General features: G+C 42.3%; 1 protein-coding gene across 1 annotated transcript in view; it reads left to right on the forward strand.

The window, feature by feature from the left end:
• The window catches only part of wwc1 (WW and C2 domain containing 1), a 60,475-nt gene that overhangs the window by 8,024 nt on the left and 30,786 nt on the right, over positions 1 to 21,665 (forward strand). Inside the window, exons 2-6 of the mRNA XM_040150093.1 lie at positions 8,525 to 8,634; positions 9,226 to 9,429; positions 10,162 to 10,238; positions 11,346 to 11,425; positions 17,788 to 17,917. Coding sequence (XP_040006027.1) covers positions 8,525 to 8,634; positions 9,226 to 9,429; positions 10,162 to 10,238; positions 11,346 to 11,425; positions 17,788 to 17,917 — 601 coding nt within the window. The remainder of the gene's footprint in view (positions 1 to 8,524; positions 8,635 to 9,225; positions 9,430 to 10,161; positions 10,239 to 11,345; positions 11,426 to 17,787; positions 17,918 to 21,665) is intronic.

Consider the following 21,665-nt stretch of genomic DNA (forward strand, 5'->3'; position numbering starts at 1 on the left):
GCATTTCAGGTGATTGATGTGTGTTGACATTTTCTCTTTGTTTTGATCACAGTGTCAGCAACATCTTTTCTTCCTGTTCAGTCTCAACAACATGTACTTTTTTAGTATTTACATTATGCTAATGCTCACAGAGACGTCGCATGAATGCAGTAAGTGAAATAAACTTTCACTCCCACATTACAAGTTTTGCAGTGTGAAGCTTGAAAATGACCGTGTAGGACAGAGAAGTTCTGTGAGAGGGAAGAAAAGTGTGAGGAGACCGAGAGAAATAGGAAATTCGTGGACCAGTCGGCTTTGAATTTACAGCTGCAATCATGGGAAAACCCTCCCATTCTAGTCTGCCTTTTAGGAATGAAGAAAGACAGCAAGCCTTATTTTGACACTGACAGCTTTTGTGTGTGTGTGTGTGTGTGTGTGTGCATCTTTTAAACTCATCCTGCCCAGGGCCCTCAGAGGAACTGTCACAGATATCCGATGCTCTTTATTTGAATAGCTAATGTACCCGCAGCTGCACAGGACATCCAGATTTCAGTGCTGATTTCATGTGAAATTTTCTATTACAGGTTTTTTTTTAGCTGCTTTTTATTTCCCCGAAAACTTGGTAAAGTTTTACAAACAAGGTAACAACCCATTTTTAATTAAAAAGACATTCTGATTGGGAGTTATGCGGTCCCGTTGAAAAGGTGGCCATGGGCTAATACTCACTTGGCATATTTAGTTTTTCTGCAGACCTTTGCAAGGACTATAATCAAAGCAAAACTGAACTGAAAGGGGAACAAAAGAAGGAGAAGCAAGTAAACTCCATCCCGGGGAGGTTTTTAGCCATTTCTGCCTCTGTAGCCCTTATAAATTCTCCAGAGTGCAATATCATGTACCCATGCTTGCAGTGACGCATTAAATGCATACCGTCAGGTGAAAGGAATGTTATCTGCCAGATAACGCGCTGTCATTGGTATGAGAAGAGAGGCAGATTTCAGGGGTAATTTATGATAAATTCAACTTTTTAGGGATGCCTCGATGAAGGATTGTGTAATTATGTGTGTCATTGTCATTGTTGGACTTTGAGCAGCTATGAAATGTAGTTTGAAGCGTCATAACGCGACTTGAGGAATTTGTCCGCTGCTCTGAATGAACATTTCTCTGCGTTGACGTCTGACTCACCGTTCAGCTATGCAGCTCGCCTCCCTGTGTGTTTGCACTCTGTCGCACACTTTGTCAGTTTGCATTAGAGCGCTGGGGCCCGGCTTGGCTGTTTACCTTGGTATGTGATAACCGTGGAGGTGTGTGTACTCTTCTTTGGCTGATATTGGATTTTATAGGCTGATATGGAACCAGAATTAATATCCTGGAGATAAAGTTTTAGGACGCTTTGATGGAAAAACATGACAAAAATTGAGTGTTTTCCTTTCAGTTTTAGACTCAGATAAGCTTCTTTTAAAAACGTATAGACCATCAAGTGGCACACAAACTCTCTACTGAAACTCATACATACCAACCAACAGTACCAAACCCAAAGATGTTAGATTTTTTTTTTTATTGCATGAGATGTCAAAAAGCAGAGAAGCTGAAACCAGAAATGTGTGACATTTTGGCTTGAAAACTGATTTAAACGATTAATATATTTTCTGAATTGCTGACAAGTTTTCTACAGAGTGATGATAATCAATTAATTAGCTAATGATTTCAGCTCTACTCTTGACATCAGGATATAGATCCACTTTGTGTCTTTCTGGAATCAGTAATTGCCTTATAAATGTGGCTAATTTGCAGTAGAATCAAAACTAAATGTAGAGAGAAAATAAAACTTCGCTGCAAGTGTTTCTAAGTGTCAAGCTGTTTCATCTGAGCAAATCTGATGCCAGTCTGATTTCAGAGATACCAGCCTTAAAGTAGTCGCTTACGGCTGTGTAAGCAATCCGACTTATCCCAAATATTACGATATCGAGCCTTTAGATGGATCTTTCAATCTATCAAGTTTTTAATATCCAGAACATGAAGTTGTGTCCAATCAACCCAGGAAAAACCATTGCTGTCTGTGTGGACTTCTGACACCCCAGCCTGTGTGTCAGAAGTCCACCCCAGCCTGTGTTGACACACGGGCTGGCATGTCACACGTCCACACAGACGGCAGTGGTTGTGTTCACAAAATCACAGGTCCAACGTGACAACTACAAGACCACCGATGACAAGTCCGCAAGTCAGCATATAGCCAACGTCGTGTGCCAGTCCAGTAAATGTAATCCACATTTGTTCTGACGAGTTGGCCGGAAATATCTGTGAACACTGAACCTGCGCCAAACACAAATGAACCAAACGTCTAATTTCCACTTCCAGTCAGTCAAGTGAATTTATTGAAATAGGCCAAAATCACAAATTAGCCTCAAAGGCCTTCACCTCTGTCCTTAGATAACACTGCAATAAAAAAAGAATTACACACTAAAACCCGTGTGCAGTCTGTCGTAATATTTAGCCTGGTTCTCATTAAACAAGGTACATATTTGCATCAAATTATCCAGAGTCAACTTAACACAGTATTTTGTGATTTCATGGGGGAATTAGAGGCACAGTGTGAAGTGCTATAAAGTGCTATTAAAAAGTGCTATATAAACACAGTCCATTCAACAGTCCATTTAGTGTATTTCTCTGTGGCTACGTCTGGTTAATAAGAGCATGACTGGAAGTGGAATAAGTCGGCTTGGTGATCTGTGTTTGTTGGAGGTTCAGCGTTCGGCCTGTTTTTTTTTTTTTTTCTTTGGTCCAACTCTTGTCAAAATAAATGTGGTTTACATTTACTGGACTGGCACATCCCGGCAACTATTCAACAGTCGTTTGGTCTGTAAAACATCAGAAAGTAGTGAAAAATAAACAAAATGATTTCCCTGAACTCGAGGGGATGTTTCCCAACCCCTCTTTATTTTTGAGCAATTGTCCAAAACAAAAATATATTCACTGTACTATAATGTAAGACTAGGAAAAGCAGCAAATCTTCACATTCAAGCAGTTGGAACCATCAAAGGTTTGGCATACCTGCTTGAAAATTTACCCTAAACTATTAATTGAATATCAAAATAGCTGCTGATTAATGTTGACAGTCGATTAATTGACTAAATATTGCAGCTTTAATAAAGATAATGAAACATCTCTCGGTGAAAACTGCCCGGAGAGAGCGGCTCTTTCGGTGAGGAATAAATAACACAAGAGACCCCTGAATCATGGACAGAGCTCCAAGTTCACCTTATTTTCTTCGTCTTATGCTTTATATGTTGAAATGTTTGTGATTTGTGCTTGGGGGGGTCTACACAGCAACAGTGGTGTATTTTGAAGTGAATTCTTTGTAGTTGGTAACACTGAGTAATGTCACCTTTATTGGATGTAAATGGAGCAACAAGGTTCATAGTGGTTATACCGTGTCAAGAAGCTCTCAGTTGTGCGCACGCACACACACACACACACACACACACCGCAGGCTCCTAATAACAGGTGCTGAGACAGTTAGTTGAATGACAGGAAGAGGTCTTGTCAACAAATTTTAAATAATCAATTAGTAGTTTGTTTAGGGTTCTGGTTCCAGCTCCTCAAATGTGAGGATTTGCAGCTTTACGCACAGTTTTATATTATTGCGAACTGAATATCTTTGGGTTTTGAACTGTTTTTAACATTGTTTGTTTGCTAAGCTGAATAGCGGCGGGTGTTGCTAGGATACTACTACTTTTATCGACACTCCCCATCAGCCTGATGCTTTATCGATGCTCTCATCAGTTCGTCTTTATTACTGTGCAAGAAAAGTGAATAAGTTCAGAACAGGATTAGAACTTATTCATAGTTTTTTATATAAGGAAATTTTTTTTTGAGAGCAGTGACGGTAATGTTTATAAAAGCCATTGTAGTCAGGAATATCGCCTCGGAAACAAAAGTGAAATTTTATCCTTAATATAATGAGTTGTTTTCCTGAAATGAAAACACAGTCACAGTCACTAAGACTCATCACTCTTCAGTCCTGTCCTCCGTTATCCCCTCTCTTGCTGCCGATGTGGTTTCATCGCCAGGCAGGTAAGGCTGGTAGGAGGAAGAGGAGCTGGTTAGGGAAGGGGGGCGGCCATCTCAGCCGGAAAAACTGCAAGACTTTGCCAAGAAAATGAAGACACATGACTATTTAGGCTAAACAGGTAGAACACCAAAGCTTTTCTGTTAGATGTACGATTGTTGAACAGGTGCTTTGATAAATCGCTCTCCCTAGCTTTTGACTTGCGAAGGTTTTACTGCCCTTGACTGTAACAAGCATAGATGTCGTGTGCAACTTCGCCCACTTTAACCCGTCGTCATTATCTTCTCCTTGGCTTCTCTGCTCTGCTCTGCTAATTTCACTCCCCGGTTTCTGCAAGTACCGATAAAAGAACCAATCTTATAAATTCTTTGGGTTCTTAATAATTTGGAACGGGTTCCAATGTAGAACCAGGTTTTGGGGGTCATCCCTTAAACTGAACAGCTTTGGGTTTAGGACTGTTGGTGGGTCAAAACAAGACAACATGGCGATAACCTCACCTGGGAAATCGTGATGTAAATTCTTCAAAATTTTCTGACATTTTAAATACGAAACGATCAATCATTTAATTAAATGAAAAAATAATCTGCAGATTCACCGATAATGAAAATAATTGTTAGTTGCAGCTCTGTTACCGTCATACCAGCTTTTGTCCATATGACCTGATCTCAGTACGAGGGGGCTCCCACAGCCGTCGCAGGCACTTTGAGCACCAAAGCAGTGAAGCGTGTGAGAAGCTCTACAAGTGGCTATTAAATGACTGACAGTGAAATGGAGGTTGGGCCGCCGCTGCCAGCTGGTCCGTCGCTCTGAGGGAAACGGTGACAGAAAGCGACGAGTTGAGGTCAGCGACTCCCCTCGGTCGGGCGATTAGTGGATAGGATTTAGTGGGTGAGAGGACAGAGGAATCAAATAATGGGATGTGGATACCCGGCCAGCCAACCAGCCGGCTTTTTCTGGGATCAGCGGTTGGCAGAAACCTCCCTGTCTTCCTGAGCTAAATTTAGAGCAGAGCTGAGGGGATCTTCTCTGGGCCCCTTTCATTATTCATCAGCTGAAAAAGGACCCAGTTCAGTTTCTCCCCTCAGCAGCGAGCCGCTGCTCTGTGTCTGTGTGTATCTGCAGTCACGAAACACAAGAGGCAGCAGAGGGGAAAAGCCAAACACAGGAGTCTCGCTCTTTACTCTGTTTGTTGTCTCACATGATTTAATCAATGAGTGGTGGTTTTCCTTACATTTGTTTGTTTGTTTGTTTGTCCCAGGTGATATTTCAGATGCCGTCAATGGGGATCTGGACAAAGCTTTTATGAAAATATGTGCTTACTTAGTTATTAGTTGGGCAGGGTCTTGGTTGGAATTGTTAATATGATTATGACACCTCATTTTGATTAGGAATGGGTTCTGATAGCCGGTTCCGTTTTGGATCCGGTTCCACGTTCGTAAAATACATGGATTCGTTAAGCTCCGCGGCCAGCGAATCCTTCATAGAAGCTCTGACTCACGTTCTGTGTTTACTTAGTCTTTTTTTGCCTCTCTCTGACACTGCCGGCATCAGCAAAGAAAAGGAGAGACTGATTATGTATTCAGACGTGACAACTCAGCGACGCTGTTGGTAGCGACAAACATGACGAGCCGGCTTAGAAGTTCCAAAGTCAACAGAAAGGCTGCGAAATGCAATATTTTTGGGAAGGCACTCGCCACGAAGGGGAACAAGAAGTCCGTTGTTTAAATATTTAGCTGCTGTCAAACATGTTAAAATGAGAAGTTGTGTTTTTTGATAACTTGAGAAGGACGAGTGCTCGGCCTAAGCCAACCGCCGGAGTTACAATGTGTTTTGTGACCCCTCGGATTCTTTGACCTGTTGCAGTGAAACAATGAGCTTCGCTTCAGGAAACGTTAAGAGCATCGTACAGAACTTCAGCGATTTGTTTAGCTGATATCCACTGAGTGATGAAGTAGAAAGGATGTTGTTGTCGCTGTGTTGTGTTTTTTTCCCCCAGTGAGGAGCCAACTGAGTGAGGACAGGGTTAGCGAACGTCACGGAGCAGAGATTAAATATGTGTTGAACGTCCTACAACCAGCTCAGCAGGACGTCCAACGGTTTAGGTTTGACAGTTAACTACTGTAGTTTCTGTCTGTGTCAGCGTCGTGTTCGTCTGGTCCGTAAATCAGAAGTAAAATTAGCTACTGTAGAAGAAGAAGAAGCTGGATTCTTAAATATCAAGCTTTATCTCTTGTTACACTAAACAGTTGAAATTAGTTTTGCTGCTGCGCTTACAATAAATAAAATCAGTACACCTTAACAGATGACTTCTTTCCACCTAACAATCTACTTGAAAAGATTCCATGGGAAATTCGAAAGGATTCGGATTTGATAAAATGCTGTTGAACCCATTCCTTAATTTTGAGGTCTGCAGACGTGTTCAGAGTTTGGACCAGAGCCTACCATTGCGACAGTTAATCCCTTAAAACGTAAGCTGTCCTGTCGCTACCACCTCCGTGCGCCCAGGTGTCCGCTATGAAATCAAGGACAGGATTGATGCTGTTGGCAGGTTCCTCAGTTTTAGATTGTGTGAGTATGATAGTATAAATCCCCCTATTCCCCTCATTCCCTTCATTACATGGTGATTTTCACTGCTGTTGCATTAGAACCTAAGGAACAACAGAATTAACAGTCCAGGTAGGATTCAAATATTTGGTCAATGGAAACATGAGGCTCAGTTGCGTCTTAACAAAATGTAAAGGTGGTTAGTTTTACCATCCAGCTGCGGTGCAGTCGATGTAAGGCGGCTGTAAGGCCGCGGGTTGCCCCAGAAACCTCCAGGCGATGCGTCAGCGCTGCTTGTGGAATGCCACAGGCTGGTTTCCTCCTATTGTGGCTGGCTATAGGGACCCTCTACGACCCCCCCTCGGAGGTGAATAGAGGACTCAGTGAAACACCAGATGACCCACCCCCACCCCCCTCCTCCACTCACTCACACACACTCTCACCCTACCTCCTGAAACTGCTTTCAGACGAACACAGTGAGCTGGGATAAATCCATCTTTCAGTTAGGTTATTACTCAGACTTGCCTCTGACCAGGGTTTAATGTGGGTCAGACACTGTTTGGCTTTGTTAGAGCAGGGTGAGCATAGGTTTCTACGATAACTAAAGGATCGTTGTAGGGTTATCGCAGAATTATTACTTGTGGTCGATACTGGAGGGGACTTGCAGATTTTCATTGAATGAATAATTGCGGAAAAAGAAAAAAATAAATTTACATCACTTCACCACGTTGAATCTCAGTGTAAACACCTGAAGAATTACTTCTAATGAATTGAAATTCATATAGGAGAGTACGTAGATTTTTACAAAGAGATTCAGCTGATTTAAATTAAGGGCTTTTGTGCTGATGGTCTGCGGGGGTTTGTGTTTTTTAGCCACACCGGCGACGTAGCTCTGTGGAAGGCATTGTTGGTCCGTCAGTTGGTCGAGGCATTCATGGTCCCCAGATCATGAATCCTAACGATGTTGATGATCTAGTGCCACCATGTAGTTGACATTTGTGGCTGTAATAGTAAAATATCTCAACAACTACCGGATGGATTGCCGTAAACACCCAGCTATACACAGTGGATCCGAGTGTCTTACTTCATGATCTTGATTATATGTTTTAGTAGTGATTTGTAAAGAATTACATAGAGCTGCAACTAATGCGTATTTTCATGTCAGATAACGTATTGAATGTTATTCCTGGTTAATCAGTGTCAAGTTCAGTCTGTAAAATGTGTATGAATGGTGAAAAACACCATTCTTACCAGAGCTGAAAGAGTCTTGAAGCTGCTTATTTAGTCCGTCCAACATTTATTAAAAAACAAACAAACAACAAAACTCAAAAATCTTCAATTGAAAATGATGTGAAACACAGGAAAGTGGGAATGTTTCGCATTTGCGCTCCTCAAATACCGAATCAAAACTGAGACAGCTTGTGGGAGCGGACAGAGGCTTCAAATGAGTTTGTGCTGTTTAGAGGCACAGACGCACATCGTAGATACCAGTACTGCTCCCTGTAGAGGATCCAGTCTGCAGCAGTCTGAAGTTACCTTCAGCCTCGTCTCTCTCTTGTCTCTCTGACACACTGTGGTCTTTCTTTGGTTTCGTTCTCAGAATAAATAATTGCTCGTGAGCTGCACGAGCAATTATTTTGATCGTTGAGTAACCTGATGTCATTTAACCTGAAGGGGTAATTGCCGCTCTTTGTATAACTGTTTGTTAAAAGCTGTGTATGTGTCCTTTGTGTCTTGCACCTGTGCATACACGCGTTCCTGATGTAATGTAGGCATACCAAGGGCATGTACTGTATGTAACCACTTAGTCAAATCTGTGATTCTAATTGAGATGACATTTCTTCCTCTTGGACCGATGAGGTCTGTGACGTTTGTTGATGGCAGTGGAGATGGTCCTGTTTTTCTGAATCTGTGTTCGGATTCTGTTTTCTTCAGGCAGACGAAGCCTCTGACGTTTGCTGACTGCATCGGGGATGAGCTGCCGGTCGGCTGGGAGGAGGCGTACGACCCCGTCGTTGGAGCTTACTATGTCGACCACAACACCAGTGAGTTCCCGGCCCGCTACTCTTACTGCTCGTCTCTTCACCTGACGCTCACCATCTTTATGTTCCATTTCTACCTCCTGTCGTTCCTGTCGTTTGTCCATTTTTCCCTGTTTGGCAGTTTTTCCTTGTAGCCCGTCTGCACCTAACTGTTCCTCCTCGTATATTTTTGTATTTTCTTTTGCGTCCCGTAACTGTGAAGATGCCATAGGAACTTTAAAGAGCAGGCTTAACATTGGATATTGGATTATTCTTCACATGAACTGGAGAAACCGTGTCAAACGTGCAGTATACATGAAGCACTAAATCTTGAAGAAATTATTTTGGAGCAGTCAACTGGTTTCTGGAAACTACAATTACAGTTTCAATTGTTCATTTGAGAATAAAAAAAGTGAAGCGATGTGTCTGATAACTCCTATGATACATGCTGATTTATGTTTGTAGAGGTTTAAAAAAATTCAACAACCTGACCATATTAATAAATTTCAGTTTGCAGTAAACAATCCGGCAAGCCCGTTTGTAGCATCCTGCTAAAATCCTACTACCAGACCCCAATCCTCCGCTCATTGTCCTCTTCTCCTTCTTCTCCCCCAGAGAGCACCCAGCTCGAGGACCCGCGGGCTCAGTGGCAGCGCGAGCAGGAGGCCATGCTGCGGGACTACCTGGCTGTGGCCCGGGACGCCCTCAGCGCCCAGAAGGAAATCTACCAGGTGAAGGAGCAGAGGCTCCGCCTGGCGCAGCAGGAGTACCGGCAGCTCAATGACGCTTGGAGGGACAAGTCGACGTCGCAGACCAGCTGTGAGTACTGTGGAGAGCCCGAGGGAGGAGAAACCCCAGACATAGTGTAGCGCAGTTTAGTTTTACATTTAGCGACAGTTTTGGAAGAGAGAATTGGAAGCGGAGCTGGGAAACAGAAAATCAAGGGAGGAAGCTCTACTTGAATCTGACAGCTTTTCACACAAACAGGTGCTCCTGATGCGTGGCTAAGGTAGTACTGCTTCATTATGGACGAAAAGGTTAAAAGCCTTAATCATCACGGCTACACGATTAAAACCTGTCTTCCTCAGGGCCAAACATTCACGCACACGCAAAAGTGAACAATAAAAACACTTCACCTACACATGCAAGAGTTTTCGAGAGCAAAAGGAAGATGTGGAGGGAAGAAATGCTTTCTTTTGCCATCAGTGCTACATCCTTTTCTCAGATACATTCTCTGATAGCAGTTATTTAGATAAAGCCGTGATCCTTGTTGGTTTTCAGAAGAGGGAATAAGGCTCCTTGACATCAGAGAGGGTGAAGGTTTCTCTTTGGTGAGGCTGCACTTTTTCTGTTAAGCCTTGAGAAGAAAAAACAGGTTGCTTCAGTTTAACAGTTACATTCACATTTTCCCACACTGACTGCAGCTGAGGGCTCTGTCTCTCTCTTCTGTCATCCCTCCCTGGTGTAATGCGAAAAAACAACTGGGATAAAACCAAAGGGATGTATTTTAACACCTCATTTTTCTCTTCATATCTTTCTTTTTTTCTGCAGTGAATTCTAGATCTTCCTCTTCCAGCAAGTACGACCCAGAGATCCTGAAAGCGGAAATAGCCACAGCCAAAAGTCGGGTAAGAGCCTCTCCTTCCTGTTTCAACCACATGCCCCGTTTTCATGCTTGTATTGCTTAACGTCTGTCTGATACCAGTTTCTATTTAGGGCAACAGCTGACCATTTCCATTATAGATTCACCCCCCCCCCCCAGTGAATAAAATGTCAGAAAAAGTAAAAAATTGCTTAATTTCTCCAAGCAACAGCCTAAAACCCAAAGATATTCAGTTCACAATGATAAGAAACAGAGAAAAGCACCTAATCCTCACATTTGAGGAGCTGGAACCAGAGAAGCTTTGGGATTTTTTCCTTGATGAACGACTGAATGATTAATGGATTATCAAAACTTGCCGCTGATGCTAATTTTTTTAGCCCTTTTTCCGATAAGAAAAAATAAAGTTTAAAAACCCTTAAAAAAAATCCCAATCTGGTTTCAAAATATTACAGGCAACCGGAAATGAAATGGATTACTGTCCAACGGCATGTAAACAGTAGCTGTAGTGAACAGTCCGACCACTACTGGATTGTTGAGGCCAGTATAGATACTTGAGGGATTTTAAATAAAATCTCATAACCACATATTGACTGATGGTTTTTTTTCTTCCAGTGACACGTACTGTAACATAAGCAAACATTTTGATTTTGATTTTGATTCTGATAAGGATCCTTTTTTTTGTTTGTTTTGACTCACTCACTTATAAACCGCCCTGCTGCCAGAAACACTCGCTGGAGCACCAAAACTGATCGGTCCACCACTGATAATAGTCCCAAACAAAATCACTGATTACTCCTGTTAGAGTAACAGGTGGTAAAAAACTATGCCGCTCAGCTGCTTTAGGAAATTAATGAGCCTTTTTTAAAAGTGAAAGACTATGTCTGTGAGGTGGTTTGAAAGACCTACGTCTTCAGTAGGAACCAATGGGCTCGGAGCTGAGAGCCACAGACAGAGGAGGACAGTCAGAAGGTGTTGAGAGCCGGACTAACAAACTGTTGGTTCTGGTCTTTTCATTGGGTTTTTTGGCAGTAATAAAAATATAAAATATTGCCAGCCCTATTCTTTAAAGTATTACGAACCCTAACAGTCTTTCCCTGTATTTCTCTCCCTCGCTCTGGTCTCTGTGTCTCAGGTGAACAGGCTGAAGCGGGACCTGGCCTGTATGAAGCAGGAGCTGCAGTACAAAGAGCAGGGCTTTAAAACACTCAAAGAGTAAGTGCTGCCTCCTGATGTCCTCACACAAATGCTGTTACTCTTCCCCCAGATTCCATCTGTTGTACCTGGCATTGTCCGGGGGCCGTTTGTGGTTCATATTCACTTCTGGAAGCTTTCCAGTGCAGCCTGCTCCACCTTGAATCCTTGCTGAAGGGCACATTGACAGGTGTATTTGTTGACACTCAACTTGGAGATTCGATCCTTTTGCTTTAGTCTACCACCAGCCTTCCCAATTTGATTTAACAAGCAACGCAGGACCGTCAGAGTCTGTGCTGAATAACAAGTGTAAGTGTGACCTTCCCCTCAGTCTTCACAGTTTCACTGGCTGCCTGCAAAACACCTTCGACTGAAGTTCACTGCTGGAAAAACTGAGGTGTGTGATGGAGAGAGTTCTTAAAGGTTAATGTTGTAGGATTTTATATTTCTTTCTTAGGAATTAGCTTATTAAAGGTCTGAGTAAAACATTCAGCTCTGAAAGTCAGAGCTAGGACTAAAAGTAAGGGTTATTTTCATTTTCAGTCTGTAGATTTTTAATGACTGAATAGATGGTTTAGTAGATTAACCTTTAAAAAAATAATGAAGAAGGCAAATAGTGGGGCTGCAACTAGCGATTACCTTCATTATTGATTAATCTGACAGTTATTTTCTTGAATAACCAATTCACTGTTTTGTCGTTAAAATTTCAGACAGTATTGACGAATGTTTGTCACATTTTACCCAAGTTAAACATGACTGAATCCCAGGGCTGATCCCTGAAGGTCAATGCAACAGTCAGGATGACCCCAATCGACTTTTTTTTTTTAGCTGCCTCACAGTACACAGAGCAGTGCAGGGTCAACGCTGAAAATTTTACAAACCGAGTCTTGCTCTTAAAATGATCGAATCACAGAACTTTGATGGAAGTAGAGGTGGCTGATGGAAACGGAGGGTAACGTGACGCTGGACAGCGCGAGGCAGGGCGGCGCGGCTCGTTTTCCGTTGACCACTTTGACACTCTCAGCTCTGGCGTCCGGCTGAGAGCACTGCCAGCAGCCCGGCGGGAGAGGCGCTCTGAGGGGCTGTAGGATTTCGTACCTGAGCTATGACCAGGACGCCAGCTTTTGCTTTCTTTGTGTGGAAACGTTTTCACATTCCAGATGATGAACAAACACCTTAAAACGGGAGGTTTTAGGGAAAAAATGGGAGTCTTGTGCAGGAGTGTGGTGTTGGGCGGCTGAAGTGACTTCACATGTGCAGGGGAGTGAATGACATATTTGTCCTATTTGTAGATAAGGTGTAATCAAGAAAAGACATCAGGAACAATGCCGAGTATGTATAAAAATAAACAATCTAGGTAAGGACATCAAACGAACCACAAGCAGCAAATAATATACTAAAGATGAAAACCCTTTCTTTTATAATCTTTGCCAAGCTCTTATCTTTCATTGGTCTTATCCTTATCGTTGATCTCTGACATGATCAGTCAGGCATCACAGGGATAGTGTTGTACAGTAGAGATGAAGGAGTTAAGACTTCCTCCGCTGTTGCCCTTGTTGGAATTTGCCCTCTTTAACAGCATTTGCTCAGAAACCAACAGGTTAATGTGTTGTGTTGCGTTGCTCGAAGTGATGCAAGTTATTTAGAAACTTGAGTGCAGTAAACTGCTGCTTATCGCCTCAGTTATTGCCTCAGCATTATCACACATTCCTTTCGATCATTAAACACCAACACCTCTATAAATGCACCGATGGAACAACAGCTTAGGAATGTAGATTAGAGAAGAAACTCCCCATCTACCTGACCTACTGCTACACCTCAGAATGTGAAACGACTTCATCAGAAGGCATAACAGTGAAGCCATCAGTCGGGAATGTTGATTTGAAAGGGACTCATTCTTCCATTTGTTTGTTTATCTCAAATGGAGGTTGTTGGTGATTTTGATTTTGAAATTCGACACACTGGAAAGCCGACTCGCTGCTCTGCTGTTGGTCGATGTTGAAATTGGACAGGAATGTCTCTTTGTCTTGCCTCATGCGGCATAGTGAGAGTGTCAGGAGGATTAAAGAGTAGCTGAGGCAGAGCGGTTGGACAACATTCCTCCATGACTCTCCTCTCCTGTTACAGTCATCAGACGGCGTTCAACAACCTGTCACTGTTTGCAGAAATACAAATAGGCCTACACTGGAATGCAGCCACACACTCAGCTCCTGATAAGATTTTGCAAAATACTGTTACAGAGGACAGTGTTTCATGGTTTTTTCTGACATACGGAACAGAAAAGGGACAATGTAATACACTGTGTATTCTCCAAAAGTATGTGGAGACCCCTCTATATACAGAATATTTAAGTGTGCTTTTGGTCTGGGTCTGTTTAGGTTCCAGTAGAGGAAAATCTTAATGTTGCAGCAAACGATGATATTGTAGAACAGTGGTTCCCGACCCCCCGAACAAGGGCTCTTAAGATAAATCAGAGGGGAGATGTTGTTTATAGGACGGCAGAAGAAGAAAGAGCTTTTCTGCTGCACAAATTTAATATTTACCATTTTTCTTCTGAATTGTTGTTCATGTTACTGGGTTATTTAACTCCTCCATGATTTAGAAAAAACAAACAAAAAAATGCTCTTTTGATTGAACTGGTCATCACCCGTTGACTGGGGTTTTCCAGCAGGTATTACTGTGTTTTTAGGTGTCACAAGCCAAAACGGTGAAAAAGTCCTGTTTCAGACAATAGTGTTCTTCCAACAGTTTGGCGCTTTTCTCCTTGAACATGACAGTGCCCCCGTGCAGAAAGCCACCGCCATAAAGAAATGGTTTTCCCAGTTTGGTGTGGAAAAACTTGACTGGCCTGCACAGAATCCTGACTTCATCCCCATCCAGCACCTCTGGGATGAACTGGAACACCAGCCATGAACCAGGCTCTATCACCCAACATCAGTGTTGGATCTCAGTGATGCTCTTGTGGCTGAATGGGAGTAAATACTACTACTGCTAATGTTACTACTCAACCTGTAAAAACAGCTGTATAATGTGTTCTGTGGCTCTAGAGGAGCTTTTTAAAATCTGAGAAAACAAACCTGATGATGCCATCAGGGTGAGATGTATGGATTTAAAAGCTATAACAGAATTCCTGCATTGTGAACTAGGGCCATGGAGTTTGAAAGTCATGGTCATTTGCCAGGCAGGGAGAAGAAGCTGTCCAACTGCTTTATGAGAAGTGTAGTATCCACTGTTTTTGGAGCTTGGCCCGTACTAAAGACTAAAAGTCAGGATATCTCGGCTTTAAAAATTTTAATCATTCTTAATATAATATTTCTCACATGTCCCCAAATTTAATTGTAGAGCAATACTAAACCACTGAAAAACCGTTTTTAGGAAATGAATATTGGTCAAATTATCGTTATCTTATTTCTTCGTTATCATCCTCAAAAATCTGGTATCAGTTGGGCTTTAGTGTCCACGTACCTTTGGCCTATGCATGGTACGTTATGACTTTTAAACAATATCAAATAGAGATAAACGTGCAATGAGAGCGCAGCCGTGGAAGGTTCAAGTCTTAGTGAGTGAGACGGACTGAAGTTCATTACTTGATGTGTGAACTTTAGAGATCTGTGTGAGTATTTTGAGGCCATCAGTCTCCATGTATCCACAGATGGATTAAGTATTTTGGTCTAGGAGACTTCAGTAAAGCAGATGTTTACCCAAACAGGAGCAGTCACTGTTAAGATAAAGGACGGCTCCCACAGCTGTACCTGACAGTCCGACAAAAACGCTCCAAATTTGAAATGCACACAATACTGTTTAATTGCAGTGTCACTTTAAGTGGCATGACAGTGGTTAATTCATTACTTCGGCCTTGGCAGTATCTGTTAACTGTCTCTTTCTCTGTGTGCTCTAGTAAAGCGATCATTGTGATTTTAATTGTAAAAAAGTTCATAACACTGTTTTCACTCAGCATAAGTCCAATGTTTGAGAAGGACTTAGAGAGGATTACTTGTTCTCTCTGCCTGTTACGGACAAGTGCCTCACTCCCTCCCTCACTTCCTCGTTCTCTCTCTGTACCTTGTTTTCTCTCTCTCTCTTTCTCTCTTTCTGTCAGAACCTCCCTCCCCCTCTTCCCCCTCTGAAGAATGTGGAAGGACCTGTTATTCACATGCATGCATGACTTGCCGATGACAGGGTTCACATAGCTGCTGCTGCCTCTGATGGTTGTTTCCTGCAGCGTCTCCTCTGTCAGTTCTTCCAGGGCTGCCCACAGCCACAACAGGCTCCGTTCTCAGGCTGATTAAACTTACCTTAGGGCAACATATAATCTAAGATGGCTGTATGTGAAAAACCAATTTTACCTGTGAAATGACCAGGGTTCAGTAGTTTTACGTTGTTTTATGAACTGTTACACCAAAATGCCTAAACAACAAAAAAATGGCTCAAACTTTTCTTTCCCTTATGTCTACAAAGATTATGCACTAAAGCCATTATCTGTTTGGGCTGCAACTAACTATTATTTAATTTTGTTTGCTTACTTGCTTAAGCATTTGGTTAAAAAAATTACCAGAAAAGAATGAAATATGCAAATCAGAATATCCTAGAGCACAAGGTGACATCTTCAGATATCTTGTTTTGTCCAGCCAACAGTGCAAACACCAAAAATATTTCATTTACTCTAATGTAAGACCAAAAAAGCAGCAGACTCTCACATTTGGGATCCTGGAACCATCAATTGTTTGGCATTGTTGCTTGATAAATAACTTAAACGAATAATTGATTATCAAATTGATGCTGATTAATTCTCTTTTGATTAATCATTGCAGCTCTAGACAGAAATGTCTAGTCCCATGAATTTAAAACATCTGTCACCTCTTGCTCTGCATGAACACCTATACTGTTTCAATACGGCTAAACTCATAATTCATTTGTTCTCATTGACGTATTTTTCCTTTTCCCTTTAAAGTAAAGACAGAAATGTCATTTCATTGTCGCTCACTTTCTGCCTGCTGAACCTTCGAACAGCAATTCCCGCTGCTGAGACGTCGGTCAAATCGCAAAAAATTTATGCTTGTGAACCCGTCTGCCAGTTATAGGTGACACAAAACCGGCCTCTGCCAAACTCTAGCTGACCATGTCTGTTATCACTGAACTCAAAAACACATTTTCCCCCATCCAGAGTAAAACACAAGGCTGGGATTTTACAGATGAATCTACTCTGAAGAGCTTTTTTTTTTTTTTTAAAGCTCAGTTTAAGGGTTTAGTGAGGAAATGGGACCAACGGGGTCAGACGAAGAGACATGCGTATTCAAATTTAGCCAGCTTAGTGTGGAGCCAGCTGAATGTGTTACTGTGTCCAGGTTTTAATGTTTCAGATCTTTGGCTCGTCAAGGTGTCGTGAGTCTGCAGGTTTTCATTAAAGCCAACAACCTGAGAAGCTGATTTCACTGATTAGCTCGTCCCCTCTGGATGGAGATGGAGAAAACAGAGAAAGCAGCTCCTGTAGCGATTGATTTGGGGAAAACAAACATCTCACATATATGTTGGCCTCAGTGGCACGTGTCTGAGAACCATGAGCCTAGGTAGGACTGGCTGTTGCTCGAAATCTTTCAGTGTAGGGGTCAATACCATATCTGAATTTCTGTATCAAAAACAAAATGATATATTTTTCATGATACTTTACTTTTCTGAGTGTTTACGTGTTTTTCCTTTTAAAGCTCCTTTTTTTTTAATGGAGCAAAAGTGTTTTAATTGCATCAGTGTTTTCACAAAAACAGTAGTACAGGAACATCATAGCACAGCTCTGACGACATCCTAATTTAAATTAATCAGGCAGCATTTCCTCAAGAGTAAAACTAAGGATTGAACCGAGTACCATCTCTTGGTGCTACGCAGTTTTCCGTCCTTGAAAAGTCAGAATTCAGAAAGATTTGAGGTTCAACTTTCAGCCCCAGACTCAGTTTGGTTCCACAGAGCAGTTTGGAAAATATGTGTGAGGAAAGGCAGCGAGTAATGCTGCCCCACCATCTGCTGTTGAAGTGCCCTTGAGCGAGTTGCGATGCCAATGAAGCCTGCTATGTGACTGCTAATAAAAGGCAGTGGTCACAGTGAGTGTCGCTGTATCGCACATATCCTCAGCTGACCAGTTCCCTTTGTAAACATGCAAAAAGCAGCTGATTTAAAGTCATTAGATCCTTGAAACTTACATTTTTTTCGTGTTCTGTCCAACGCAGCAATGAACGATGTATTGTGAGAATGTTTTGGTTTCTGATAGGATGCTTGGCTGTTGCTGAAACTCTGATGCCAGTCACATTGTTCTAAATCATCATCCAAACTGACCCCTCTCCCTGCCTCTCTCTGTCTGCCTCCCTGGTTCCTGCCCTCCTGCTGACCTCCAGGATCGACCAGAAGGTGTCCAACAGCCCGTATGGCTACAAGCTGCAGGAGGCGCAGGCCATCCTCAGTGAGGTCCGCTCCATCCGAGACGCTATCAGCTCTGGGGAGAAGGAGAAACAGGAACTCATGCAGGTAAAATAGTTTTTTTCATGTAGGAAACCAAGACGAAAACTCAAGTTATTCCAGTGTGAATCCCAGAGAAAAGGCAGCTGATGCCGACCTGTATCCTGACGTTCTGTCAGGACTCAATGTAGGAAGCGAGACACTAGATTGATGTTGCGTAGTTTGGATGAAATCTTCGCAGAGACTGATGTTGTTGACTTAACAACTTCGATAGGATGTAATTGTCACGGAGACTGTTTTTAGGAAGTTTCTAATCTGCTTTGCGTTTGTTAATTCAAGGTGGGACTCCACTCCCTCTGCTGCTTCGAATTTCACCTTTCCTTTTTTTAATCTCTCCTTTGTGCATCCTCCGTCCGTTGTTTGGAGGTGCAGTATTAAAACTGATGGAGTACCACTTTGAGACCCACTAGCACCTTGGTTAGTCTAGTTTATATAATACAGTATGAGTCACATAGAGGTGTTGATGAGGCTTCAAATCAAAATTAAAATTGAGTTCGATTGAACCTAATTCAAGGACTGCCTTCATTTTGTTCTAGTTATTGGACAAATACTTTTAATCCCTCATCTCAATCATCACAGCCTCGAACATGGGAGAAGGAAACTGAAGTCCAAATTTGCTATGCATGTAAAAGCGTAGCATTGCTTAAAGGCTGCTGGAGGCAGGATGTTGAGCTGATCCGCTCCAGTAACAACTCCTTGATGGACAAAAGAAGAAGGAAAGAGGAGCCAGATAATCCACATACTGACATCTAAAACCAAGAGCCACGTGGATCCTGTCAGAAATCACAGCGAGGCCTCATCATGTAACTAATAGAAGATTTAATATTGCTTCAGTTTTATTTTCAAAGCACAAGATGTAGTCTGTGTTTTGTGTTTTAGTGAAGCTTTTTTTGTCGCTTATCTTCTTCACTGGCCAAAGTCAGCTACAGAACATCACGGTGTGAGTTTTTAAGGCTTTGCCCAAGAGAACTTCAGCAGGGCAGATGTTTGCCAACGTGCTTTTCCTGAACAGCTTCTTCTCGTCTTTTGGTTGAAGGACAGATTCAGCAGCTACCAGGCTGCTGTACTGCTCCACTCTGAGAGATTAGTTTGTGTTGTGGAGGTAAAAGACATCAGTCGAACCCGGAGGAAGGTTTATTGGGTTCTGTGGCGAAAAGGTTGTTCTGTTCCTTGGCTGCTTTGATTTGTTCCTGCGACTGGATGAACGTGATCTGTGTATGGTATGGAAAAGCAGGCAGACTGGCATCAGATGTCTCCCAGGAGAGTGCGTACGTGTGTTTAAAAGCTTTACATTATATTGCTGTGAGAGAAGAACACAGATGTACTAAAAGAGATTTAGGGACTCGGAGGAGCTGAGGCTGCGTGGAGGCAGCTGGTGTTTTTTTGTGTCGCGCCTCTGTCTCAGGATGACAGCCTGTCGAGCTCACTCAGGAGAGGATGAGGGCTGTGTGTTGGGAGGATCAGTTGGAGAAGACTTTTTTGGAGAGTAAAAACAATTTGGCTGATGGCAGCAACTTTTTTATTCAACTACAGGGTCTCATTGCCTTCGAAGCTCATGTGGTATAAACTCTTAATGCCTCTGAGCGGGGAAGTGAGGCTGTCTGCTTTTGTTTCTGTCAATTCAGATATTTCAGAGATGCCATTGATCTGAGTTTGGAAAAAGAATTTGAAGGTTGTAGGCCTGTTTAGCACTTTCTTTAGCAAATGGGTTAATTATTAAGTCTCTTGTCAGAAGATGACGAAAAATGTCCTTTCCTGTGTTCCAGTCAGTCCGAAACCCAAAGATATTCAATTTACAATGACACACAAAAGCAGGAGATCCTCATACCTGTGAAGCTGGAGCCAGTGAAAGTTGTCACATTTAGCTCGGTAACAATTAACAAATGGTACCTTATAAAATACACCTGTGCACAAGCCCCAATTCTCTAATTCATTCGTTGTTTGTTCTTTAGTCTTTCGTAGTTAAGAAGACCTTTATGTTCCTGGTTGGTTTCGCATCTCTCGCGACTTTCAAAATAAGTGTTATTTATTATTTATTCTACCACACACTCATCACACACACCCTGCTATGAAAGCTCTGAAAGTAGCTGCATCACTCTGCTATTTCCGACCATATTTCCATAGCTTAGTTCTGTGTTTACGTTGGGTGGAACAATCTGCAGGTCTCGAAAAATCTTAAAAAGCATTGAATTCACTTCCATCAAAAAAGGCTTTAGAAGGTATGAAAAAGTCTTAATGGCATTTACAAGGGTCTTAACCTCTGACCATTTAAAAATCATATGTGGACCTTAAATTCATTACTGTTCAATTATTATTATTTTTCAATTGGATAAGAAATCCTTCCTTTCTCCATATCCACACATTTTTTCTGCTGCTTATGCAGGTTCAGCTTGGGTTCATATGTTGATTGTATACGACGGGGAAGCGCCGACAAAAATGTGTGATATAAATGTCCATAAAATGATGCATGTGGTAAATAATCCTCAGCCTTGTCGTCTCCTCTGGTCTTAAAAAGTCTCAAACTGAACTGGGTGAAGTCTGCAGACGCCCTGTGAAATGAACCCACGCAGGAAACTCTGACTGGTTGTGTACTTGGGCACATAGGGTTAAATTCACTGCGGCAGTCTGTATGAACTTGAATGACCATGAATGTACCAACATGACTGAAATTAGGTATGTTACACACCTTCCTCTCCATCTCCTTCTGTGTCTCTCTGTAGTTCCAAGATGCTTTATTTGAAAGGGTGAATAAAAGTCTCTCCTCCGTATTCGGGGCTGACTTGCAAAAGGTGTCTCCACCTAGCTTCATACCCCCGCATGCCTCCCCTACACTCCCGCCATCCTCGATTGTGTGTGACAGCACTGCGCTGCTGTGCTACCTCACCCCTATTTCCACCATGGCTGCAGTGTGTATTAAAGTTGCATGACGGGACTTGACGTGTGTCCACGGGCTGCAGGTGTATGCTGTACCAGTCTGCAGGGATGAGGGGAGCCGAGACGAACCTTGACGAAATTCGTTTGATGTGTGGTTTTTTTGATGCTGACGCAGCAACTGGTAAACAGCTATTTATAGTTTCTGGTTGTCTGTTAATACATGAGAAACCATCATTGTAACTTTATTTACAACTTTGTTTTTTTATATAGGTAACAGTGCAGATGTTTAATGCTCCAGGCACAAAGAGGCGCTACACATCTGTGTCTGCGCGTAGGAAAACTAGGACTATATTCAGTCATTATTTTAAGAATTTTAGACCCCAGTTGTAAAAAAACCCCCAAAAAAACAGCGTTGACAATACTCCAACATACCACGTATGGATTTACAATACCAGGTCATGTCAGGGAAATCTGGCCGCAGATTGGTTTGGAAGTAGAGGAAGGAAAGTGTGTTCAATAATAGATAATCTGCTCTTTGCACTCGCCGCCGCCTCCCTCTCTCTCCCGTCTCTCCCCCTCCCTCCCTCTTACCATCTGCAGCCGACAGCTCAGTCTGTGTGTGTATGAAATTGTCTGTTCGGGTTTGTGCGTCCAACGTTCGCTTGTATGGCTGTGGAGTGTGTACGTATATGTTGTATGTGTGTATCTGTGTGGAAACAAGTCAGTTCCACACGAGTGTACCTCTAAATGTTTGATTACTTAAAGTCAGAGAGATGGACAACTGGAGACCTGGAAAGAGAGGTGCAGTGGGTTCTACACAGCTTAGAGTTGAAACTATTAGGCAAATAATTAAGCAAAGAGACAAAAAATACCTTGGTTTCAT

The sequence above is a fragment of the Xiphias gladius genome, chromosome 17 (assembly GCF_016859285.1).
Source record: "Xiphias gladius isolate SHS-SW01 ecotype Sanya breed wild chromosome 17, ASM1685928v1, whole genome shotgun sequence".
Taxonomy (NCBI): domain Eukaryota; kingdom Metazoa; phylum Chordata; class Actinopteri; order Istiophoriformes; family Xiphiidae; genus Xiphias; species Xiphias gladius.